Consider the following 27,588-nt stretch of genomic DNA (forward strand, 5'->3'; position numbering starts at 1 on the left):
CTTATAAGCAAAACATTTAAAAAAGGGAAAAATGTGCATATTCTTCATCTTTTGGTAATGTAATTTCTTGCAAATTAGCCTACAAAAATATGGTATTTGGGTGAGAACCTGTAAGGCCAAGGACGCTCACTGCAGCCAAACAAGGAGAAACTACTGCAAGGTTCATCCTAGGAGACCAGTGTGAAAATGTCAGGCATATTCACACAGTGAAGGTAAGGGAACAATAAATAAGCTACAATGTTAGATATGGAAAAATGTGAAAGTTCATCCACCAAATGGTTAACAGTGGCTTTTTCTGGGAGGAAACATTATTGAGAAGCTTTTCTTTACCTTTTTTTTTTTTTTTTTAACCTACCTGGGTGTTGAATTTTAAAATAACTGCAGCAATTAAAAAAGAATGTAGATTTTAAAAATTGACTGAGGAAGAAAAAGGGTTTAGAAGAGGGTTCTGACTCATGCATACACATGCCACAAAGGCAATGCAGAGGAAATGGCAGAACACGTCTCTGGATTTGGTGAATTGTGTCTTACAAATAGAGTGGGCCCCCCTTATCTGTGGTTTTGTCTTCTGTGGTTTCAGTTACCAGTGGTCAACTGTGGTCTGGAAGCAGATGATCATTCTGAGGTATCGTCAGAAGGTCAACAGAAGCCTAAAGCTACGTCACAGTCATTCCCCTCATGTCATCGCATCACACAGGCATTTTGTGCCCTCACATCATCATCAACAAGGGGAGGAAAGACAAACATACGGTACAAGATATGCTGAGGGAGACCACATTCACATAACTTCTACACATATATTATTACTGTTTTATTTTTATTAGTTATCGTTGTTAATCTCTTAGGGTGCCTAACTTATAAATTAAACTTTATCGTAGATATGTATGTATAGGAAGAAACAATAACATAAATAGGGTTGCCAACTGTTGGCAGTTTCAGGATCCACTGGGAGTCTTAAAACGTATCCCCCGTGGATAAGGCAGGGCTAACTCTAATGATATATCTCTCTCAAAAAAGTCTCCCGTCCCCCCTTTCATATGCATGCTCTCTTTCTCTCTCTCTCTCTCAAATAAATAAATAGTCCAAACTAAATTCTTTAGAAAGTCTCCTGATACCAAGTTTCTAAAAATAAATTACAAAGAAAATGGATGCTATAAATATCAGATGTTTAAAGCGATAGATGAATATCATATGACTAACAATACTTGTGAACTATAATCAAATACTGGGAAAATTTGATGCCTTCAAAAACAGGAGCACATAAATCACCAACGAAAAAGAAACCTGATGGAAAATACAAATTTGGTGACACTCTTAGGTATGGTAGCAGCAATGTGCCATTTAGCTCCATGTCCTAAAATCAAAGAGTTCTTTTAGATATAAAAGTAGAACAAAAGATATAAAGACAGATTATATTCTGACTCGCTATAAAACTGGTAAAGAAAGTTCACACCTGAAGAAGCTTTACTCACCTCAAGTGGATTGATTATTCAACCTTGTCAAAATCTTCAATGTTTTTTCTTTCTTTTTTCTGTATTAGATTTAACTTACTTGACAGAGAGAGACACAGCTAGAGAGGGAATATAAGCGGGGGAGTGGGAGAGGGAGAAGCAGGCTTCCCTCTAAGCAAGGAGCCCAACGTGGGGGTCGACCCCAGGACCCTGGGATCATGACGTGAGCCAAAGGCAGATGCTTAATGACTGAGCCACCTAGCCCCCAAATCTTAAATGTTCTGCTACATTTTTAATCTCACCTTGCCTGTAAAAGGGACGACTGTGGCCAATTTGTGTTTGGGTAAAAGAAGAACATGTGAGTCTTAACACTTTTATTTCATTTTATTTATTCATTTTTTTGGTGGGGAAGGGCAGAGGGAGAGAGAAACTCTCAAGCAGGTTCCATGCCCAGCACAGAGCCTGACCTGGGGCTTGATCTCATGACCCTGAGATCATGACCTGAGCAGAAATCAAGAGTTGGATCGACTTAGCCACCTAGACAACTGCCCTCCCCTCAACCCCATTTAACACCTTTAAACTCCCAATAGACTTTTTGGCTATTGTTAACTACCGTTGCACATGCAGTAAGAAACTGAGTGGACAGACAGAATAAGAAGCTTTACATAATATATATAATACTGAAATGGTTTAAGGAAATGCATCTTATAAGTTATATATTTTTAAAAGATTTGCTTATTTATTTGAGGGAGAGCAAGGGGATCAGTGGGGAGGGGCAGAGAGTATCCACAGCAGATTCCCTGTTGGGGCTGTGGGGCTGGATCTCATGACCCTGAGCCAAAATCAAGAGTTAGTCACTTCACAGAGTGAGCTGTCCAGGAGCCCCTATTAAATTATATTTTAACTTTGCACAGGCTCTTTTTGGAAAACCTTTGCCACAACCCCATCTGCAAAGTACTTGATTATTTATCTATTTTACACATGAGGGTTTTTTTTTTTTTTTAACTTAACACAGTTCTCTTAAAGCTGTATTATGTTTTAGAACACAAGATTTAGTTATTACTGTAACTCCACTAAAAATATTTCCCCAATTTAGGTTATTGCTGATAAGTTAACTATTTAATGTTAAAAATGGTTATGACCAGATAAAGCATCATCGAGACCTAGTATACTCTGATAATACCTAACCAACTAACTACCAGTCATGCACCTGAGCAAAAGCAATCAAGTCTTGGTTTTCCAGAATGCCACTGAAATATAATCACAAGGTTTTAGCAGTTGAGAGGGATCAATAAAACAAGTTTGATTCCTGGTGCTGTAATTTCAAAATGGATACAGATACAAGCTGTAATGACACCTTTCAGGGAAGCTGACGTGTAGGGGAAGCATTGCTTCCCAAATGCACTCAGTATCCCCCAGTGCAGCCTCCCTCCACCTCCCCTACTCTGAAACCTCTTATTTCAGAACACACACACACACACACACACACACACACACGGGCGCCCCCTTTTGCACTCACAGAGCAGCATAGTGTGCCTGTGTGTTGTTACCCCACGTGCTTAAACAGATATGATAGCTCCTTGTATTAGAGGCAAATCAAAAGTGCACAGGAAAGGAATGCCCAACTTTATCCTAGAGAGTCTGGCTGACTTCAGGGAGGAGACGGCATCTGCAAAGTCTTGAAGAATGAGTAGGCATCTGTGAGGCTGAGAAGGGGAAAGGCGACAATCTAAGTGGAGAGAGAATGCCTAAGGCACGAGGCACAACATCTAATCGCATGCTGTTCAAGCAGGAGGACAGAGGTCTGGAGTGGCGAGATCACAGGGCGTGCGGACGGGTTTGGGGTGAGTGGGACAGCAGGGATGGAGAAGAAAGTTAGGAACAAACTGTTGCAGAGTATCTAGACTTTCTAACCTGTGGGCAATGGGGAGTCCGTGGCAATTTTTACTCTTTCTTTCTCCCCAAGCTTACAGGTTTCCCATAGCGGGTCTATGGTCCGCGGCCCCTCCCAAAGCTTTTTTCTATAAGCCAGTCTTGTCTTTCCAGGAAAAAGCAGCTCTGCTTTCCTGACTGACTGTAATCCTGCTCTTTCATCCACTCTGGAAGAGTGAGATTTTACAGTCATCTAAGGAAATGTTCATGCACATATGTGAAGACCATCATTTTTGGAATGTATCTCATCTTCTTCACAGTAACTTTTTCCATTCTTTGGAAAGTTTTAATTGTAATTTTTCTAATCTGCTTTTCCTAAACTAGTAAAAGCTAGTTTTCTGGAACTAGGTTACAGACAGACTTTGGCCCATTTAACAAGGTCAGACTGTTTATTCTTGACAGAATTCTTTCCCACTGTAAAAAGGTACTTTTAAATGCCACATTCCAAGAGCGGTGCCAGTAAGCCACTGAAGCATATTTTCCCACAAGAACTGATACCATGTGCGGTCCCCACCTCACTGAAATCACCCGGCGTTACATAAGGTACAGATAGTATTCAACGTCACTGTGAAATCTATCAACCAAAGTCTACCAGCAAGCATTCGGAAAACACTTCTTTCCATGCGTTTCAAAGCATCGTAACCTTTCAGAAGTAATCAAAACAAAAAGAAGAAAGAAGAACGGGAAGGGTGGCTTTAGAATATTAAAAAAAAATTTTTTTTTAAGATGGCAGAAGAATAGAAACCTTGTAGCTTTATACAAGTATCCAGACCTAGAAGTGGTAGAGACTTTTTCTCCCTTATTTTGGGGCTTTTATGGCCAAGTTGTTAAATTTACAGCCCCACTTTTAGATTCTGCCAACCTTCAAAATAAATATATGAGCAGCGCTAAAGTCAATTCTCCTACGCTTTCCCCTTCTTTCTTTTGGATGTTTCCCTGAGACCTGAAGGTAGATTATTCCTCCACAGCCAACTGTAAAATTTAACATTCAAATTTATGAGGGATTTAAAAATCATCAGTATCCTTACAGACACCCGGGGCAACGATGCCATTCAAATTCTGTGCCTCACTCACTGGAGGAAAGGAAAACAGAAAGCAGGAGCAACAAGAGGAATAGCTCAGCCACCCAAAGAGCATCACTCAGAAACAAACGTGCCATCTTAGCAATCAGGTTGATGAAATAGGAAAGATAATCCATCACCACAAAGCAATCATGTAAAAGTCTGAGCTTACTTTTAGAAAGACCTTCACAGATGAACACAACCACGTACCTAATCTACCTCATCTCCCTAAGAACCCAAGTCAACTAAATAAGAAACTACAACGCAGACATTCTCAACCTTTTCCTGTAACATCATGGTGGTTCCAAAGATCCCAAGAGATCTTAATTTTTCATTAAAACATACCATACAGAAAATGTTAAGTGTACAAGCAGGGGAGGTATATGAAGGTTTACGATCTTGAAGAAGGAGGATGAAGGACAATGATTATCTGAAAGTTAGGAACGGCTGCCCAGACAGACATTCAAAGCACAAATGCTACTTCTCAGGGCTCAAGTTGCTATGAGGAAGTGAAGCACGCAACTGGGAAGATTTGCTAATAAAAGTCTCGTCTAAAGCAAAACAAAACAAAACAACACAAAAAACAAAACAAAACCCCCAAAAGACCCCCCCAAAAACCCAACCCCAAACAAAAAAATCAAAAACAAATAAAACAAAAACAAAAAACAACCAAAAAACCCCCTAACCCCAAACCAAAACAAACAGAAAATAAAGCAAAAAAACAAATACAAACCAAAAAACAACCACACACACACAAACACAAACACTTTAGATGCTTATAACTGATAATGCCGTGACCCCAGCAGCAACATGGAAAATGTGGTTGGAAATTCATTCACTGATTCACTGGTAAAAGCCGGGAGCTGGGGAAGAACTTAATGAAGTTCAAGGAGTAGTGAGAAATTTAGTGCGTTTAGACTACAGGGAATAGGCATTTATGTGAATGGGGCTGGTCTCTGAGTGGGAGGGCAGGAGGGTAGGGTTGGGGCTACACTACAAAAAGCCTTTGCATGGCATGCTTACAGGGTTGGCATTCACTCTTCAGACACTGGAGAATCGTGAAGATTCATTTTATTAACTCATCACATATTTATCAAGTGCCCACCATGTGTCAGGAAGGTGCTGTGGGAAACACTAGAATAGTATAAGATGTGGATTGAAGGAATAAAAATGGGTATTTCCAATGTAACAGAAGTTCAGTAACATATCTCAACATAGGAACATACACCAGGAGTCTGTCAAAACCTAAGCAAAGTGATGACACTGCCACCTCTCCTCACCTGGGTGCAAATAACAACATTTATAAAACCACAGGAAGCTCACATATCCAAAGAATATGTGAAAGAGGAGGTAAAAGTACAAGTTACAGAAACACTGTTTTACACTCAGTTCCAAGGACTGTGCCTTCTACTCCTTTGGATGAACATGAACATATCCGAGTTAGGCAAATTTTGGGGAGATGAATGAAAAGATCTCATTAAATAGGCTATTCCGACCAGCCTCTGACCAAGCAAAGAAGGCACATTCCCGTAAGAACGTTAAACATAAGACCCAACAAAACTTCCATCTTCTGGATCCCTGAGAAACCCTTTGCCTGCAAAACCTTTCTATAGTACTTGGTCTTGTCAACCTTAAGTCAGTGCTTGGTCTGGACATTCAGACTGGGCTCAGGTTCTGAGATTTGAATGGCTTCACACAGGGTGTCTCCATAACAGTATATGAAAAATCAGGTGACAACCAAACGACGTCTATATGGTATCTTGACAGGACATGGTGGCCAAACGGATATACGGAATCAAAGAACATCCTGTCCTTTCTTCGAGTAAAACACCCTTCAGGCAATAGCTTTACAGTTAAACTGTTTTCATCCAGAATTAACTGGCAACAGTGATCACTTAGGAAGGAGCTAGAATTAGGTGAGTCAAATGAATGACTATCGTTTATAAACAAGGAAAGCAGTCATTTGATTAACTTCACAAGTATACATGGTACAGCTACACACCCACGTGAACAGACATACACCCACACAGCAGGCTTCCATACAGCATGGAGATGCATCAGCTTCCGACACAGGAGAAATTCTCACTGCAGTCATCAATGCTTGCCTTCACTGGGGAGGCAGAGTTCACCTATCAGATGGTAACTCAAAATGGGTTTTATTGCCACTGAGAATGCGCGCCGAAGGATCTGGATGGGTTCTCATGTTTGTGTTGGCTCTGGCATTTTCCACGTACCCAGCCCTGGGAATCCTAAAGAAAACGTGTCCTGTTCCCAGCTCTGTGCACTGCCCCATTGTGTTCCACTTCCCTCACTGGTGAAAGTGAAAACGAAACCAGCACAAACACTCCATTGTTCACTATGAAATATGTACTGGCAACTGGAAATGTTCACAAAACAGACCTGGTTGTGTCATGGCAAGGGGATGTGGAGTGGGGAGGGAGTTACAGGAGCCTTTCCGGCTTCAGAGGTGTGTCCCGCACTTTCGCTGAGGTGCTGAGGCGACAGACCTTTGGGTTTTTTTCCATTATACTTGACTCAGGCTCCTGGTCTGATTTACTCAGTATGCACTGGCAGCGTCTGCAGGCTTCTGTGGGAGCAGCTCGGCTGCCCGAGCTGAGGCATAGACCTTGCCAGGTCTCCGTAGGAAATACAACACGCACGAAGAGGAAACAAGCATCAACAATTTATTTGCTCCTGTAAAAAATGACATTGTTCTGCCATCTCTGGTCCCACTTCACTTTGTCAACTTGGTGGTGCTGGCGGGGTACTGGTGCTGTGAACCAGTGCTGGTACGGGGTGCTGGTGAAGTGAACTATTTCAAACACAAACAGAGAAAGTGAGTGCAGGCTAGGGGCTGCTGTGTTCCAGCAGGTTCCCTCAGGACAATGCTGCTGACCTCTCTCAGCATCTCACTGCGCTGCAAGGGCACGAGGAGAGCTTCCCTGATCTGCAGCCTACGAGGGTTCCTCGGACACAGGACCCAATCAGACTGTGCCCCTTCCCTTTACTGGATGTCAGTTTCTATCTATTCATTTCTTTTTGTGATCATTGTGCTGAGATGATGAACTCCATGAAAGCAAAGACTGTGTCCATTTCTAGTCCACATCATCCCTCAGGTTCACCGACAGTGCTCGGCACACGGAAAGTCAGCAGCAATTATCTGCTGACTGAATGCTACAGTCCATTTCATTACTCTCCTCCCTTAGGCTTATCATAAAGTTTTTGAATATGCACTGGTTCTCTAGTGTTTACTAAATGCTACCAAACTAGGGTTAGAGTAGGAAACCGCCCATTGCTGAAGGCATGAGAGTGGGATGTGAGGAATTTGAGTTTTTATAATACTTGTGGTATTAAATAAATGAATGATCTTAAATAATTTGGGGAATCACTTACTCTCCAAGTGAATCCTTCTAATTTGTAGGGCTGTCAAATGAAGTCTTCCATGTTTACTGTTTATTTGTTGTTTTTTGGTGATTTCTACAGAGAAGAAGATGTTTTTAGAACAAGTCTCTCTCTCTCTTTTTAAGATTTTGTCTGAGAGAGAGAGAGAGAGAGCGAGCGAGCGCAAGCACGGGGAGGGGCAGAGAGAAAATTCCAAGCTGACTCTGCGCTGAGCAGGGACCCGGCTGCAGGGCTGGATCCCATGACCCTGAGATCACAATCCAAGCTGAAATCAAGAGCTGGACGCTTAATAGACTGAGCCACCCAGGCAGCCCCACAGGTAACTCTTAATAGGATAGATGATATGGAAAAAAAAAAAAAAAGGACCCTTGGAGAGGGGAATAGAATTCATTTAGTGAGAATTTCATTAAGTCACTACAAAAACGGGAGAACTTCTTACTCTTCCATTATGGTACAAAGTGGAATTCTCCTCCAAACTGTGTATTACACACAAACACTGGAGGGAAAATGCTATTTGTACCTTCTGTCTAATGGTTGTAGAAAGGCCCTCCAATTGCCCTGAAAAGTCACCGTAAGGCTGTTCACTGCAGAGCAGAGATAGGTGTATGGTAGGCCATTCCTGGACTTGAACTCAGCATGTGAAGTTACAGAGACACTAAACGGCACAACCTCACTTTAAGGTGTAGACTCCTCTCTCTCCACAGGCAGCTTTCTGGTGACTGTCCTGGGGGAGTGTCTGGGTCTTCTGGCAATAACATCTGGATATAAAACCATTAACACTGGCATTGCTCTGGATGGTCCTTGAAAAGTTCCATGTTCGGTGAGTGTAGCATGGTGTGTGCACTGCTATGATTATGCCCCTAGGTGATTTTAAGGGGGCAGACACACACAGGAGTGAATCAAGAGAATGCTTGGTTTTTCCTAAGCAACAATCCATTTATAAGATGTTCAAGTCTACACACGTGTGGCAGAAGCTTTTTTCTGAGGTCTACATAAAAAAAAATCATTGAGCCAGGGGAAGCCTGGGTGGCTCAGTCCCTTGAGCATCTAATTCTTGATTGCGACTCAGGTCTCGAACTCAGGGTCATGAGATTGAGCCTATACTGGGATCTGTGCTGGGCATGGAGCCTGCTTGAGATTCTCTCTCCCTCTCCCTTTCTCCTCCACCTGCTCTCTCTTTCTTTCTCTTAAAACAACACGACCACCACTACCAACAAAGGTAATTTAGCCAGGAGGTACAAGTTCATGCCGCAGTGTTCTCTACTGTGTCAAAAATGTGGCATGAGTTAATTGTTTTTAATAAGACTTAAAATATATTTTAAAAAACACACTGTTGGAACTTTTGTGGACTCTCTGGATGCCCTTTGTAGGACCCAGTAACTCCACAGAACACAGTCTCACGTCCTCTGAGGTACTGGCCTATGGTGTGGAAAGGAGGAAGGGAGCAGGGACGGTAGGTGAGAGTCAGAATATTGACGTTAGATTTCCCCAAGTTGTTTACAATCTGTTTGGTGAGTTCAGACTCAACCTGGTCACAAACTGCTTGTCCGAGTCTCAGTTTCCCCACCTGCCAAACGAGGCAGTTGGTAAGGAGTTCTCCAAACACTGCATCCAATGGCAATAGTTACTGTGTCACCCTGCGTGCTGCATAGACCAATTCAGGAAAACAGTAATAAACATTTGACATCACAGAACTATGAAGACTGCTCCCTCCCTGGGCTGCGGGTCACAGTGTTTCATGATGATCAGAGTCATCATCACACTGTGGTGATGTCCCAGGTCCTGCTCCTCAGACTCTCCGCGGCAGACCTGCGAGCACAACCACGTGTGACCAAAACTGCTTGCTGAGTGGTCGGTCGCTCTTTCTCTCTTTTATCCTGACAGACAAAAATGAGTCGCACCATACACTGCATATGACATGGGAAGTACTTAGAAATGTCGACTTTAGAAGACTCTAAATATCATTTTAGCTAGCCTTGTAGTCATTCCACTGAATAAGCATGTATTACTGAAACACTTCTGTCACCGAGATTATATAACCCATGAGTCATGATTCTTACACACGTCACTTACGTGCAATGGAAAGAACCTCCCTGTAACCTACTCTCTTCGTCCACAAACGTCGCCGTATTTCAATACTGGTCATAGGAATTGATGCTCACGGTCTCAGATGCATTTCTGATAAAAATAGCCCACGGCAGGTATTAGGGGTAACGGGGTCCCACTGCGCTTCACAGACCCAGCTCCTTCCTGCAGCACAAGATCTCACACACATAGTTACGTGCGTCCCAAGCCCAATGTGCCTGCAAACTGTTGCCCTCAGACTTGGGTGAACACATAGGTGGTACAATCTACTGTCAGGAGGAAGGACCCATTCGGTCAGGGAACTGTAATGCCCTGAGTGTGGTGCGGTGAGGGTGGGGGTCTTGGACTCCAGTTGGAGTATCTCCAGCTGGATTCGATGCTCTAGGACAGCGGCCCAGTTGGCGCAGGGCCAGTGCAGGCTCCCCGCAAGTACAAGATCCAGGGGCTCCTCCTGTCTGAGTCTAAGGCATTCACAGTAGCCATTCGCATCTTCATTCTACAATCTTTAAATAAACAAGTCATTGTTACACAGCCTAAGTCACACACCACCCACAGCTATGACTATGGTCCACTCTGTTAATAACTGCCTTCAATTTTTTCTCAAAAAACCAATTCCTTTAAGGAGCATACAGCCTGATACAGAGGACCCTAAAAATAATTACAAACAAGCTAGAAAACAGTATTATGAAAGGCACGAATAAGATGTCACTCTGGAAACACTGAGGGAGAAAGGTGGGACTGATTTCTGCAGGGAGTATGAGAAGGGGACATCTAAATCTGGCTTTGGAAGAAAACGAATGTAGTAGCATTTCTCATGGCTCTAAGATGGCAGTTTCGAATCAGTTAACTTGTAATTCCTTTAACATTCCACAGATTAAGTTGATTCCCAGGTCCTGTATGACATAACCCACTAAAAAATGTTTATTTCCAGGAAGTGGAGTGCAGTCTTTTCTCTTCAAGAAATTCCAAAAATAAATACCAGTTCAGTCTGAAAAACTGATTTTAAGTCTTTATATATCACCACGTATATGTTAACTAATGCATCACTAAACTAAATGGACTTTTCCTTAAATAGAAAAACAGAAAACAATGGGAAAAATTTTAAATGCAGCACCCTTTAGGAATCATAACCTTTATTACTGACATTAAATTCCAGCTATCATTCTTGCAAATAACGTCCTATTTGTTTCAGTGTCTTTCTCAGTTGCTAGTATATTTTACTTTCTATCACCACAGGAAATACAGAATATACAGTACAAATTAGACATTGAAAAATCAGGTATTTATGACAACCTTTTCCCTTTTCTCTATGAAATAATTTGTCTACATTTTCCTGTCTGAACATATCAACTTTCAGCAAGAATGGAATGTTAATCGATGTTACGCACAAGCTGGGCTATCATTCCTCAAATTTAGTAAGAAAAAAAAAAAAAACCAAAACCCAGAAAACAAACAAAAAATCCCAAAACAAAACCAACTGGGTTTCCTGTTTTTATTTATGGTTTTTTGTGCCCATGCTTCCCTCAATGAAAGTACCTAAGGAGCTCAGCTCCTTCCATTTGCTCCCCTGATAACCACCGGAATCACAAAACCTATTTTAAGCTTTTCCTCAGGGATTCCAAACACCACGCACAACTATATTCTAGGGAAGCCCACAGCCTACCTAACCCTTCCCACCAGGGAAACCCACAGACTCAGCAGTTTGGCTGATCATATACGAATACAAGGGCTCACTCGACCCAGCCAAAGCTGAGGCGTATCCTTTAAATACAATCTAGGGCCTTGTCTTCTCAAAAGTATGATTTATCTTTCAACAATGGTGACACACTCCAAGGAAGCCTCTGTAAAAATTGTGATGCCCCAGGTAAAGCGTAAAATGCTGAGAAAGTATGTGGTCTTACGTGTCCAGATGTAGTATCCATATTCTGGGGGTGGGGAAATGGAACACTTTTGTAAACTGGAGTTTTCTTAAGACAAGTTATCTCAGCGAATTTCCAACTGCCCTTCTGTCTATTTCTCAGCTGAGGCATTACTGGAATTTGGGTAAACAATTCTTTGGTGGGCAGAGTATCAGCCTCCTTGTAGCTGCTGCCAACCCTCAAGTCATTAGGATGACCAAAGATGCCACCATAAATTTCTCAACAGTGCCCTCACCCAGGACCTATGGCCCCTCATTGGAGAATCGCTTCAAGGCTAGAGGTGGACTATGTGAAAAATGGCATACTGACCAAGAAGAGTCTTTCTCTTAAGGCTTAATCTAATGCTTTGAGGACCATTTTTATGTCTTCGGGACCCAGGGGATTCTCAGCATCAACCTCCTACCCCCAAGGAAGTAGGACAGTAAAGGAACCTTCCTTGGCTTTTTGTATCTCTGCATGAATTCACTACACGTAAACAGGTCTTTCAAAGATAAATGTTATCAAGTGCCTACTGATAGGCAGAGGTGCGGTTGAGGGAGTGTGAGGGACGGGTGCTGCTTGTTCATGGAGCATCCTGGTTCACTGTAAATTTAATTTCTTCTTCATAGTCAGCACCAGAGATTCAGAAGAGAGCTTTCACACACCTGCACAGGCACCTGGCTGTTTCTCAAACCAGGACGCTACCGACAGATCAACATTCCTGGGGCTCTTCCTCCCTAAACCCTTGAGCTGTGTTTCCCCAGACTCTCTGTATGCAGCTCTGAAAACAGTGGTTATGAGAAAAAGCATTTGGAAATTTTTAACTGATTCCTTTCTAGTGGCGACAACATAGCAGACTATTTCTGCAATGGATCCTTGTCCGTGACGAGCCAAGTCTGGATGTGCCTGTAGTTGTAAGCAAAACCCTTTCCTTCTAGCCCTGCTTTTTAAAGAGCGCAAAGACATTTTGTACCCCAACTGACCAGAGGCAGTAGTAATCTCAGGGACATGGTATGGGGGCAGTACATCATTTAATAGAGGAAATATAAGCTTAATGAAACAATAGCACATTCTCACTCACCACTGAGGTAAGAGCCATCTGGAAACTGTAGATGCGGGCAGGCCGAAGTCAGCCAGCTTTATTTGTCCACTGCTGGTCACCAGAATGTTCTGCGGTTTTAGGTCACGATGCACTACTCGGTGAGAATGAAGAAAATCTAGACCTCGGAGAAGCTGAAACATCATGTCCTAAATAAAATGAAAAAAGAACATCAATAAACTGTCAAACAGAATTCAACATGCGGAATCATTAGCATTGGAAGCGGTGACAAGTATTTAGTGAAGAAATCAATCTGTCTCCCTTCCCATCTCTCCAGTCTCCCATTCTCAAGGTCACTAACAAAAAATTTCAGGAAATTTTAAAATAGTTTAAAATTTAAACTATTAAATTTAAATAAAAGGAAAATGAAATGAAAGGAAAATTTAAAAATAGTTTCAGGTGGCACTGGAAATATTCTGGAGGAAAAATATCAAACTGGTGTCTGTAGTAAACTGGGAGAGGAAGTAAGCGGTTAAGACTGAGACACTTTTTATTTCATGTATTTTTATATGGTTTAATATGTTATTTACACAATTAAAACCAAGTAAATGGTAGTAATATAATGGTAATCCCTATTACTTTTATAGCACCTAACACTAAGCAATCACTACATGTCAAGCACTGTTCTAAACACATTCTGTTTAGAACTCAATACACAACGCAACACTGGGTGAATAATAGCGTTATCCCCATTTTATAGGCCAAGAAACTGATTCACAGGTATATTTAATTATCTCAAAGTAACACCACTAGCCAAGAAGTCAGTCTTGATTCAAACCATAGTCTAGAAAAAGTGGATTCAAATCCCCAAAGCACTCCTTTATTAGATCAATGATCGAATGAGTACGTAAAGCCAAGTAATCCATTTAACATCCCCAAGCCTCCATTCCCGTCTGTAAAATGGGAAAGCAACAAAACTTCCTTCACAGGATCACTGTTTGTAAAGCACTTAGCATAGTAGTAAGCACTCAATAAATGGCAGCTCTTAATGCTATCACTACCAACCAGCATGGATCCGGCAGTAGGGAGGACTCCCAAAAAATAAACCAATGTCCCATCTTTCTCTAACTTTGGAACTGGTAAAATGAGAAGTTTTAAACCTCAGAAACAGTGTGTGAAAGTAGGAATTCAAGATACTGACTATGTGATCCTTTGAAATCTTGGGTTAACCAGACTGACCTACCCTCCCAAATATTGTACAAATGGTGTATACAAGGGAGGATGGAATTATTTTGCTCATATAAGGATTAGACAGATGGGAAGACAGCATCATGGGCTTCAGAGCTGGCAGAGGCTGTGAGGACATCCTTGTTCATCAGCTGGACCATATTTGGTTATTGGTTGACAGTACTGGTTTTTCCTTCAGAGCTGGGAGTTCTGTCTTTCCGTGAGGTCTTGTGGAAAACCAAAGCCTCAGTTTTCCAGAAGACAGTGCTCACTTTTTATAATATCATGAAATTACATGAAGTAACATCTGCCAAGGCGGGGGGGGGGAGACTCTGTGGAACATGGTAAGCATTCAGTCAGTGACAATCACTAACGTGTCCTGTTTCCCCAGGGAGACAGTCACAAACAACTCTAAGAAAATGTGGCCATTGACAAGGTCAGTGAATCTGCTGAATCCTTAGCATTGGAAATGCAAGGTCACAAGTGTCCTAGAATCCCTCGGAGATGCCCGTCCGTGGACATGCTGAACGAGGAGGGTTTACCTTCTAGGTTTTCAAAGGCAGAACTCTTAGCGAAAACTGCACTGTTGAGGGTCAATCCTTTAAGGCCTGAGAACCACTGCAGGTCACACACCTCACAATGCACACACTTCTGGTGTGAAAATGAAGCATTGCGATGTTTACAAAAAGTAGTGGGGCCAATCAGTCATCACTGGAAATGTATGCACGTGACTTTTAAGGCCTGGATTTTATTTTATTTTTATTTTATTTTTTTTAAGATTTATTTATTTATTTGACAGAAATCACAAGGAGGCAGAGAGGCAGGCAGAGAGAGAGGAGGAAGCAGGCTCCCTGCTGAGCAGAGAGCGGGATGCAGGGCTCGATCCCAGGACCCTGGGATCATGACCCGAGCTGAAGGCAGAGGCTTTAACACACTGAGCCACCCAGGCGCCCCAAGGCCTGGATTTTAAACAGCATGATTATCCTAAAGTAATGGCATGCTAGCCTATCATCTTTCCCTTCTTCTACCCTAAATACCACCCATTTAACACTGCACAAATAATAAATCGGTTTGGTTCATTTTTCAGTGCTCTGATAGGTTAAGCAGACCATTACAGAATAAAATTTTAAAATGTGAACTAATTAATTAAAGCCCATCTAAAGTTTATAAAAGCCTGAACCACAGAGTTTAAAAAAAAAGTGTGTATGGCCTTTATTTGTGTATTTATTTATACAAGATGTACATCTTTCTTAACTACTAAATCGGTACATGCTTAATGCAGAAATTGTTTTAAAAATCCAGAGGATGGGGGAGCCTGGATGGCTCAGTCGGTTAAGCATCTAACTTTTTTTTTTTTTTTTTAAGATTTTATTTATTTATTTGACAGAGAGAGAGAGATCACAAGTAGGCAGAGAGGCAGGCAGAGAGAGAGGGGGAAGCAGGCTCCCCGCTGAGCAGAGAGCCCGATGTGGGCCTCGATCCCAGGACCCTGAGATTATGACCTGAGCCAAAGGCAGAGGCTTAACCCACTGAGCCACCCTGGTGCCCTAAGCATCCAACTCTAGATTTCTGCTGAGGTCATGATCTCAGGGTCATGAGATGGAGCCCCATGTGGGGATCCACACTCAGCATGCAGTCTATTTGTCCCTCTCTGTTCCTCTCCCTGCTCTCTCTCAAATAAATAAATAAATAAATATTTTTTAAAAATCCAGAGGAAGAACATTAATCACTCAAAATCCTACCATTTAGAGAACAGAGAAAATGTCACCATTAAACAATGTTTGTCTTTCTGGTCTTTCAAAAATTACAGATGTTGCTGTAGTTATAGGAATAAATATATAGTATTTACATATGTATACAACATATAGCACATATAAAGAATATTAGTATACACATGTATTTATAAATAAAAATGATTATTATTCTGTACACATTACTTTGGGGTTGTTTTAAAGGCATTTAACAATTCAATATGAGTATTTTTGCCATGTCAACAAAATTCTACTACTATATATATATTTTTTAATAGAACATTATTTTTTAAGATTTTATTTATTTGACAGACAGAGATCACAAGTAGGCAGAGAGGCAGGCAGAGAGAGAAAGGGAAGCAGGCTCCCCTCTTGAGCAGAGAGCCTTATGTGGGGCTCGATCCCAGGACCCTGGGATCATGACCTGAGCTGAAGGCAGAGGCTTTAACCCACTGAGCCACCCAGGCGCCCCTAGAACGTGATTTTTAATGGCTGCATGGTTTTCTTCCCTGGGATATGCCATCATCATTATTTGGTTTTAGTTAAGTTATTTTGGAACTTCTACCAAGAGTCTAGTCCCCCTTCATTTAAAGGCTGGGGTACACGAGAATGGCTTGTTACCATTATAACTATTACAACCAGCACAGTTTAAGTAGCGTCAACCCATATAAATGCACTAATGCTGATTCCATGTAAATGATGCTTATAGATTTATGGGAAGTTGATTTTATATAAGATTACTATTCTTCAGATTTTACTAGGCTATTAAAAAATTTTTTTTGGTTTTTTTTTTGGTGAGCAAACAGGGTTTTCTTTTAAACCTACAATATTCAGCTACAAAAGAGTTTTGAACTCTGTGAGCTTTGAATTAAATGATTTAAAAAATTTTTGCCCAAGCCTCATGATCTTCAGTAATTCAACTGTGAGGTAGTTTGAGGCACGTTAGAGACTTATAGTAAGTGTGATGTGGGAACCCTCCTCAGTCTTTAGTGTCTTTCACTGGAACACCTAATCTCAAAGGGAAAATACACTCAGCTATGTCAGGGACTCCAGTCACAAAGAAGAGTAAGACATGGTCCCAATTCCTGAGAATGATATGAACTAATAAAACTGTTACACTAAACATGGCAGGAAAAAAACACCTTTCCTTCAGAATCACAAGAAGTGCTTGGATCAAAGACATTTCAAAGGACTCTTAAGCTTATTACCTGTTTGATCTCAGTTTACAGTATTGTGAGACATACTTTTAAATTAGCTCCTCAAGATTTTAATCTAAATTAATCTATCTTATATGAAACACATATTTCACAGTAATCCTGGTGATATAAGGCAATGAAACTACAGATACTGCCAATTAAGGCTCTTTAAGTTAAATACAGATTTAAACCTTTTAACATTACAATGCATAATTCTGGTAGAAAAGGTTTAAACATCTAGTCCTGCTTAGGCTAAATAGTCACTTGGGGCCCTCACTCCATCCTTCTGAAGCAGGTGTCGTGGAAGTATGTTTCAAAAGGACACCATCATGGAATGAAGTTGGGCTCCCAGTGACTTTGGGCGGGGTTTTGTCCTGGGTGACACCCTCTTAGAAGATTCTGGACTTTACTCTGAATACTAGAAATCTATAAAGCTGTGTAATCATTTCTTAAAGGTGTTCTAGAGGTTCAGTCCTGTCATTTCTTTAAAAACAAAACAAACAAGCAAACTGAAAACTTACCTCAAGCTTTTCTAATGGGAAAAACTTTTATCATTGGGTCTTTTTCCAACTACAAGGTATAATTAGTACCAAAAGACACTAAAACACCCAATTTATACCATACAGTAAATCACAGAAATGACAACTTTCAATGGACAATTCTGGATTTTTGGCTTTATCTATGTTGACATAGTCATGCCCTCAAGGTTTAAGTGACAAAAATATACATCAACAGTCTAACTACTTAAAAATGAAAAATAAGGCATAAACAACCACAGTCAATGATAATCATTTTTGTCCTCCTTATAATGTGTAAATTACAGTATTTTCAAATTTGTTATTCAAGTTTCAAGTATCTTCATAATGATTTGTCATTTCCTCCAAAGTCCTCCTATCTGGTTTGTTTTGTATGAAGGGTATTACGGGAGTCCACAGTTTAAAATGGATCACATAGGACAGGGGCGCCTGGGTGGCTCAGTGGGTTAAAGCCTCTGCCTTTGGCTCAGGTCATGATCCCAGGGTCCTGAGATCCGGCCCTGCATCGGGCTCTCTGCTCAGCAGGGAGCCTACCTCCCTCTCTCTCTCTCTCTGCCTTGCCTCTGCCTACTTGTAATCTCTGTCTGTCAAATAAATAAATAAAATCTTTAAAAAAATAATAAAAAAATGGATCATATACGACAAAGGTATTGTACATTAAACTGGTAACACATTGGTTTAAGGTAGAGGTTATGATTAGGAATAGAAATAAAAGATCAAGATCATCTACACATAAAAGGTGATGGTAAAAGCCATGAAGAAAAAAAGAGCTCTTTAATAATAATGAGGGCTGGTCCTAGAATCTTTTTTTGTTTTTGTGGATCAAGAGTATATATTTTAAAATTCTTAATCGTGTAAAATACACGTAAACATTAAACTGACCAGCTTAACCATTCTTGAGTGCAGAGTTTAGTACTAAGTATATCCACACTGTAATGCAACCAAGCTCCAGAATTTTTCCATCTTACAAAACTTAAACTATACCCATTGAACAGTTCCCCATTTCTCCCTCCTCTCCGGACCCTGGCAACCACTCTCCTAACTCTCTGTCTCCATGAATTTGACTACTCCAGATACCTCAATGTAACTGGAATCATACTGTATTTGTCTTTTGGTGACATGCTTACTCCACCTAGTATAACATCCTCAAGATTCAACCATGTGGTAGTGTACGCCAGAATATCCATCCTTTTTAAGGCTGAATGATATTCCACTGTCTGTATTTTCCACATTTTGCTTATCCATTCATTTGCTGATGGACCTATGGGTCGTTTCCACCTTTTGGCTACTGTGAATAATGCTGCCATGAGCATGGGTGTTCAAATATTTCTTTGTAACCCTGCTTTGAATTATTTGGAATAATATATATATTATCCCAAATAACACACACACACACACACACACACACACACACACACACACACATCTCCATCCAGAAGTGGAACTGCCAGATCTAGTCCCAGCATCTTTTAAAATCACAGTTCACCCATAAAGTGTGGTATGGTGTTACTACATAAAGCAATGGAGTAGAGACTAACAAAGCCATGTCTGGGTCGGTTGGCAGGTCATTTCACTCACTCCTATCTCTGTGTCAGGCAGAATCTGCTGTCTCCACATGAAGCTTACTGTGTGGCACACACCTTTATCCTACTTCAAAACTTGACAAGTGTTCCTTCATGCTTCCACTGAACAATTCCCAGCAAGAACAATGGGCCGCAAAGACTGCTTTATAAATAGGTTCTCCCCACTTCTCATTTTGATCAGAAGTACCCAAAGAATGGCCATCCAAAATCACAAAGGGCAAAACAAATTATGACAAAGCAAAGCGCGGGAGGTGGTTAAAGGAGGTTCCTTAAAACTTCAGATGACCTGGAGAGTTGTAATTCATGAATACAAAGCAAGCAATAAATGGGAAGACCTGGAGAGGAGCTACAAGAGTCCCAAGTGAGCTCTGTTCCAGTCAAGCTGACTGGTCTTCCTGTCACTTCATCACACCGTGCACCGGCTGGGCCAGGGGGGGGGGGGTTACGGGATAACTGAGTAAGGGCAACACATCACTGTGGGACTCTTCAGCAGAAACAAAGGCAAGGCCTCTAATTACAAGTGCTGACTTTCTATTTTTACTGCTTCTAGGCAACTGGATAAAAGCATAATAGAAGTGGCTTTGTATGCCAATTTTATTAATAAAATATGTATTCTAAAGAGGGAATGAAAAGAATCCATATATTATTCATTCCTGGAAGTGATGGTCATGCCAAAGTAAGAAAAGAATCAGTCTCAACTAACTAGAAATAAGAAAAGAACAACGAATTTCACCAAGCCTGGAAATGTTGGTATTTGAAGGACAATGTCATGACTAAATGGACAGTCTGAAAGAAGGAATCATTATGTCACCATGATGGCTATTATTAACCCACAGTGAAAAGTCATCGGGAACTGAAACTACAAACAGCAATGTTAATTATAACTTTTTTTCAGAGCAGGATATAAAAATCAGCATTGCATAAATAAGAAAATACAAAGCACAAGTGCCTACTAATGATCTAAATGATTTTTGTCCCTATGCACACTGTTTTGTGATCTTTTTAAAAACATTTAACAACACACTGTGGATATTTCCCCATTTCTACACATATTCTTCATAATAATTTTTTAAAACAATATGCTTTTTAATGGCTACATCTGGAAAAATACCTTATCTTTCCCCATTCTTCCTTCTCATTTCCCTCTTTTGAGAATTTTCCCCTCACTTAGTACTTCCCTCCTCTCCAAATGAGGTAATGTGTTACAAAAGTTGGTTTTCTGCTCCGAAGTGGAGCATATTATTATTTGCCTACTGTAGTAGACATTGTTGGTTGTCAGCCATGACAAACTGATCCAAGGTAATCATACTCCCATTTGTTAGAAACTGATCCAGGGATGGACATGAGACCCGGCCAATGAGACATATGGGCAAATTTGCTCTAGAGTTTTGGGAAGCTTTTCCCCTTTATAAAGAGGATCACAGTAGAAAATTCTTGCTGTACTCCTTCCTCACCTCCGAGCCTCCACCCCACCATCTGTGCATCTTACACTAAGTGCAACTGCTTGAGGATATTAACTTGCAGTTGTAGTAACCATCTTGAAACAGAAAAGAGAGACATCATCTGCACTCATAAAATGCCTGAGTGTAATGAGATCAAGGATCTGGGTTTTTTATGATATTGTGGAATAGCTGAATCAACTTTGGGGCTGCCCACCTCTGGCCCTGTAGTTACAGCAATAATGCCCATATTTAAAGCTATTTTTTCATTGAGTGTTCTGTAATTCACAGTTGAAAATTATTCTAACAGGAGTGCCTGGATGGCATAGTTGGTTAAGAGTCTACCTTTGGCTAAAGTCATGATCCGGGAGTCCTGGGATCGAGCCCCATCGGGCTCCCTGCACAGTGCAGAGTCTGCTTCTCTCTCTTCCACTCCCCCTGCTCATGCTCTCTCTCTGTCTGAAATAAATAAATACAATCTTGGGGCACCGGAGTGGCTCAGTGGGTTAAAGCCTCTGCTTTTGGCTCAGGTCATGATCCCAGGGTCCTGGGATAGAGCCCCACATCGGGGTCTCTGCTCAGCAGGAAGCCTGCTTTCTCTCTCTCTGCCTGCCTCTGCCTACTTGTGATCTCTCTCTGTCAAATAAATAAAATCTTAAAATAAATAAATAAATAAGTAAAATATTTTTTTAAAAAAAGAAAGAAAATTATTCTAACGAATCACACTTAACTAAAATTATATTAACTAAAACCTGTTAAGGTCACTATCTCTCATTTATAGCCCTCTTTGCCTAACACCTCCCCCCAGCGCCCCCCCCCAAGGGGCTTGTCCCAGTATTCTTTTCTTGTTGCCCAATTATCACTTCCAGGTGGTTATCTTTTTCTCTTTGAGACTTATACCTCCTTTGAGTTACTGTCACCACATCTTCTTCCTCATCACTATCATTTGCTATCAATCCTCCATATTCCTCAGGGTCTATGGTTCATCCTCTCTACCCTACACTCACCATTCTCTGGCAGGACTTCAACATTATGCAGCTAGGATGCTCTAGGGAGCACCTTAACTTCAGAGACCTTTGACTTCTTTGACCCCATTCCATTATTCGCCATTTATTTCCATGGCTAAAAACCAGGAATGTGTGATCACTCAACTCTGATGTAAAATATTTTTAATTAAAAAATGTTTACACTAATTACATTTATTGGGATATGAACACATCGCTTAAATTTATATAAGCTTATTAGACAGCATAACTAATTAAATTTGGAGAGCGACTTCTTCATACACCATTTGCTAGATCTGCCAATTGCTCATCTCTCTTGTTGGTCATTTTATCTTATCTTCTATACAAAGCTTAATCCTCCATTAGCCCAACCACTCTTTCTTTCTTGGCTGTTATACCTAGGTTGCAGAGCACTGTTTGCGGGGAGGGGGAAATGATCATGTATGTGTCCATTATCAATATGAAGTCAGCCTTCAATCCTGATTATCACAGTGCCACCAGACAATCCTACTGGTCCCTAATAAACCCTCCTGCTGTCCTTATAGGCCAGTCTGAATTTTTACGGCTGTCTCCCTACCTTACCTTCCTTTCTTCTCTTAGCACTCTGGCCTACACTCCACTACAGAGAGAAATGCAGACCATCAAGGGAATGCTATTACCTCCCTTGCGTCCACCTATAAATTTACAAGCACTGGCATCTTGCCCTGTCCTTTATCTTCTGATAGGAAAGATTTCTTGCCTTCTACCCAGTATTCACCTTCCTGCTATGCTCTGGGTCTTATTCAATTCAGCTTATTCAAGTCACCATTGCTCTACTAGCCATTCCCCTACCAAACCTTCTTCCCTCTCTATTGTCCCTTGACCAATAAATGACCCAAGCGACTCCCTTCTTTTTTTAAGAAATCTCTACACCTAACGTGGGGCTTGAACTTACCATCTCGAGATCAAGAGTCACATGCTCCACCAACTGAGGCAGCCAGGAATCTCTCCCCTTCTTTTTTCAGACAATGATCTTTACACAGCAATGCACATTTTCTATTTCTCATCCACATCACATCACTACAGTGAGTGGAGAGGCAGCAGCTCATGCAAGATCACCAATGACCACTCATCTGCCACAACCAATGGGACATTCTACTCCTAACTTAATCTTGCCATGGCATTTCATACTGGGTCCCTCTCCCAGCCTCACTGTTCTCCAAAAGAAAAAGAACTTCTATGTTTCTGATTAGAAATTTTAACACATATTCACTGTTAACATAAAAAAAATCAAAACACAAGGCAAAACATAAATACCACCCACAATTCTCCCATCCAAAGATAACCAAAATTAACATACTGGTGTATCCTCCCCGAATATTTCTATATATATATTTTCATATAAAAAGTTATTTTCTGTTTTATAAATGGTGTATTAGTGTATGTGATTTTGTAACTACTTTTTTCACATCACAATGTATACTGAAGTCATTTGCATGTCAAGGAATATAGATCTATTGCTCAATTTTTAATAGTGTGCTGTTCTACTTTTATTTGCACACTAACTCTAGCTAAAAGGTTTTTAAGATTTTTTTTTTTTTATTTGACAGAGAGATCACAAGTAGGCAAAGAGGCAGGCAGAGAGAGAGGAGGAAGCAGGCTCCCTGCTGAGCAGAGAGCCCGATGCGGGGCTCGATCCCAGGACTCTGAGATCATGACCTGAGCCGAAGGCAGCGGCGATCCCAGGACTCTGAGATCATGACCTGAGCCGAAGGCAGCGGCTTAACCCACTGAGCCACCCAGGCGCCCCAAGCTAAAAGGTTTTTAAAAGAAGATTTATTTATTTATTTGTAGAGAGAGGGAGAGTGTGAGAGAGAGTTGTTGTCGGGGGGGGGGGGCCCTGAGGGGGTAGAATTTGGAGCGGACTCCCTGCTGAGTGTGGAGCCCAAAGCTGGGCTCCATTTCCTGACCCTGAGATCATGACCTGAGCCGAAATCAAGAGTTGGCTTTTTAACAGACTAAGCCACCCAGGTGCCCTTAGCCTGATCTTTTTAACATGCAGACCTGATCCCATCCCATCATTCTCATGCTTTAATGCCTTCAGACAAAGCCCACCTGGCTCTCTGGTCTTGGGACTCCTGGGGCCTTCTGTCCATCTTTACTCACTCACTGCTCTATGGCCCCATCTTCTTAAAGAAGGCTCTGCTTTAATCACTCTTCCTTCAGATCTACTAGACTTCCTAGGACACTGTATTAACAGGTGTCTATAAACCTTTAATGGCTTTTCACAGAGGAGTGAGACCCAAACTCAACTCGAAATGACTATGAAATATATAAAAACCATGAGCTTAAAAAGAACTCATTGACTCTTCCCAAGGAGGAATAGTTTAGCAGGTGATAAAAATCTAGGGAAATCAGAAAAAGTAGTTTTGGATTAGGGTCAGGGACCAAAGAGGCATAGCAGAAATCAGTATTCCTACCTGCTACCATTAGAGCACCTTCCTACGAGTGTTAAGACTTTTGGTTCGTTATTTCAGAAATACAATACCCCTAGGTCTATAATGAACACTGAAGCATGGAGTAAAAACAGGGGAAGATGTTTTCTTTTTATCTTACCACCTCTATCCAAAATTCTTGCCACCTGACCATCAAGAGACACAGATTTTAGCACTGTTCCACAGTCAGATGTATGACTCGAAGTCAATCACTTACCGTCTCTCATCCCTAAAAGTAACATTCTATGGATCAAAGCACTTTGCTTAACATATCACTTAGGCACAAAATTAGACCACTGGCTAAATCTTCATATCACCACATCAATGTTTCTCTAAGTGTGGTCTCTTAACCCAGTACTACTGAGTTCCATTTCAAACTGACTAACCAAGGCCCACCTATTCTGAACCTAGTTTTTTATTCATAAAAATCAGGATGGGGCGCCTGGATGGCACAATCAGTTAAGCGTTTGCCTTCGGCTCAGGTTATGATCTCAGGGTCCCGGGATCGAGCCCCGCATTGGGCTCCATATTCAGTGAGGAGTTTGCTTCTCCATCTGCTTGTGCTCCTATTCTCTCTCTCTCTCTCTAATAAAATGAATAAAATCTTTAAAAAAAAATCAGGATGAATTCTGCCCTGCCTCCAGGGACATTATTATTATTTATATATATTAGATATTTGATTTGTTTTTTAAATTGTCAAGTGCTGCTGAGCTAGACTGTAAATTTCTTGAGAAATAGGAATGCCGGGCTTGTTTATACTCTCCATGGAATTCAACAAAGCACCTTCCACAGAGGCCTGCTGATTTTACTTGATTTGATGAATTACCTAACAGTGCATAGACAGGCATGAAGATGCAGTATAATGACTTATGCTCTTGGATCCACGCATAGGAGTTATATAAAACATCCTCACCAATTACACTGATTCCTGAGTCGTTAGTGAAAAGGCTACAATCCTCCACTGTGGTTTACTGGGTATTCACTAAGAATTTATCGAGTTGTTGCCAAGTGGAAAGACAGAAGAAAATTCTCTTGGAAATGTATAGAACCTAAGCATGCCACCTGCATGTGGGATCTAAATTTCCATTTTTGAGGGCAGTATGACTTAAAAAGAAAGGCCACTGAATTTAGAGCTAAAAGCTTGCATCTGAATTTCTGCTTACTAGCTACATAATTTAAGGCAAGTCATTTGCAACAGTTGTGGGCCCCGGTTTTCACATCTATAAAAATGGAAATAACCTTGAGGAGACTTAATAAGATATTATATATTTATATATAATTATGTATATTGTAATAATACATAATTACATATAATAAGCAGGACATGAAATATTTAAGTACTTTATATGGTGTAAAGTGCACACAACGCATTGCTACCACTTATTCCAAAGAAGTATGACGTCCCTACTGTGTGTCAGGCATTGTGTAGGTGACGTTATACACACACACACACACACACACACACACACCCCTGAGACAGAGACTCTGGGGAGAGAAGATAGAAATCTACACCCACAAGCTTCAAGTCAGTACGGGGCAAGGACTACAAATGGCATAGGTGCCATAGGCACTGACTTTAAGCACCAAGGAAGAAGCAGTGTGCACACTGACCTTGGAGTACTATCAGGTTTGATGCTGGGGAAGCATCTGCCCCGAAGACCTCAGTAGCAGAGGCTTCAGAGAACAAGTGCCTACGTACATTCGAGGACCAGCAATACCTCTGGACTGCTAAACGAGACCACCTTGCAAAGGGGTTTACGGCTGGGCCTGTGTAGGGAATTTAGAGAGACTTATCTTGTAGTCAGCAGGAAACTAGTGAAACTTTAAAAGAATGGTGTGTTCTTATGGATGCTTTAGCACACAGAATAGATGGGAGGCACTGTAAGGAGGCTATTACTCTACTCTAGACCTAAGACAGTAGAGTCTGCACTAGAACATCAGAAGGGGGAGACAAGAGGAAAGTCAAGGGCCAAATGCAGTGTGTGAATGTTTTCATAGGTCAGCCTTAACAGGCCATCTTCTGAGGGCTCTGCTACATCTCTAGGTTACATGCTGGGGGACCTTGGGCCCATTATTAAGCTCCCCTCCCCTAGCATCCAGCCTCAGTCTCCTCATCCATGAAATGGGGATAACATTTTCTGGTAGGGTGGTTGTGAAGATTAAAACTTGTGTGTGAGCCTCCCAGCTTGGGTAATAGTCTCCGGACTGATGCCACTTAGTCAAGAAGAGGACCCATCCTCAGCAATGGCATCTGCCTAAGTTCAGAGCCATCTAGTTTTCTCCTGTTAGTACATGGACAGCCTTCCATCTTTCTAAACAGTATCATTAAGATCAACAAACACTACGGTGTGCATATTAGATGGCACAAACCTTAAAAATATTTATTTTAATTAAATCAAATGTTATGCTGCCTGTTCCTTATTTTGAAAACCTAAAGACTGCAAGCCATCTTAGATCTAGAAGCATCCTTAGAAATTAACTGTTATTATTCACTGAATGCATGACAGGCCTCTTTTTGTAAATAACCCAACTTTCTAAGGGGGTTTGAAGTTGCTTTTTACCTTGTACCTGAACTGATTTATCTACGAGGCCCCCAACTGGGGAGGTTCCCTCAGTCTGATGGGTTCTGTCATGTGCTTTTAACCATTTACTCTAAGAATGCAACATAATTTTTTACTTCATCAAAATACATATTCAGAAGCTACTACTGAGTAGGGAAAAACATTACTAATGAATTTTATTACATAATTAACTTTGGTTGCTTCCCCAGTTTAACAAATAAGAACTAGAATTTGTGATATTATTTCCTTATGTTATCCATTAATACTGAACTCTGTGCATTCCAATACAGAGAGGGGGAGAGGAGCAAATGAGGACTCTGAAAAGAACACTTAGCTTCATTTGGTCAAAAAATGGTCTTTACAAGGGTTTTTATTATAGGTCATAAAACACTGCTTACCAAAACGAACCTCCTTCTTTGAAAAAGAAAAGACATCCTTGCAGTGGTGAGAAGCTGAAAACAACACACTGCGTATTCATGCTTCCTTCCCATAAACACATCTGTGCATATTATCTGTTTTGGGTAAAGCTGCATGCACAGCTGTTTATGCAGGCTCAACATTTTTTATTCCGTGTTGTTGCAAGGACGGAATTTTTAAGCTGAGCCTGTTGGGAGAGAGCAAATGCATCTCCAGGGGGAGGAGAACCATATGCTCCTCACTAGTAACTCCTTCCATCTACAGGAAGAAGAGGCTCTGGGTGGTCGTATCTTGTCAGGAAAAGCCCAGAGGTCAAGAGCAGAGGGGATCTTTAAGCTAAATGGAACTGAAGAGCTATGCACCAAGGCAAAACTGAACAAGAGGTTAAGAATCTAATGACCATCTTAGAAGAATTAAGCAAGTTCACATTAAAATAGGCAGTGCAACAGGAATTGTCCAGGGAAAGGTGGGTGGCCCTATTGGCTAGAAAACGTTAATATTAAGAGTATCCAGGTGTAGGTACATAAAGACA

At 41.1% G+C, this 27,588-nt stretch overlaps 1 protein-coding gene across 1 annotated transcript in view; it reads right to left on the reverse strand.

Annotated features, from left to right (window-relative positions):
- CDK6 (cyclin dependent kinase 6) overlaps positions 1-27,588 on the reverse strand; it is a 245,185-nt gene that overhangs the window by 117,193 nt on the left and 100,404 nt on the right. The window contains 2 exon segments of the mRNA XM_047694269.1: positions 12,911-12,951; positions 12,954-13,077. Of these exon segments, the coding sequence (XP_047550225.1) occupies positions 12,911-12,951; positions 12,954-13,077 (165 nt within the window).

The sequence above is a fragment of the Lutra lutra genome, chromosome 11 (assembly GCF_902655055.1).
Source record: "Lutra lutra chromosome 11, mLutLut1.2, whole genome shotgun sequence".
In the NCBI taxonomy this organism is placed as follows: Eukaryota; Metazoa; Chordata; class Mammalia; order Carnivora; family Mustelidae; genus Lutra; species Lutra lutra.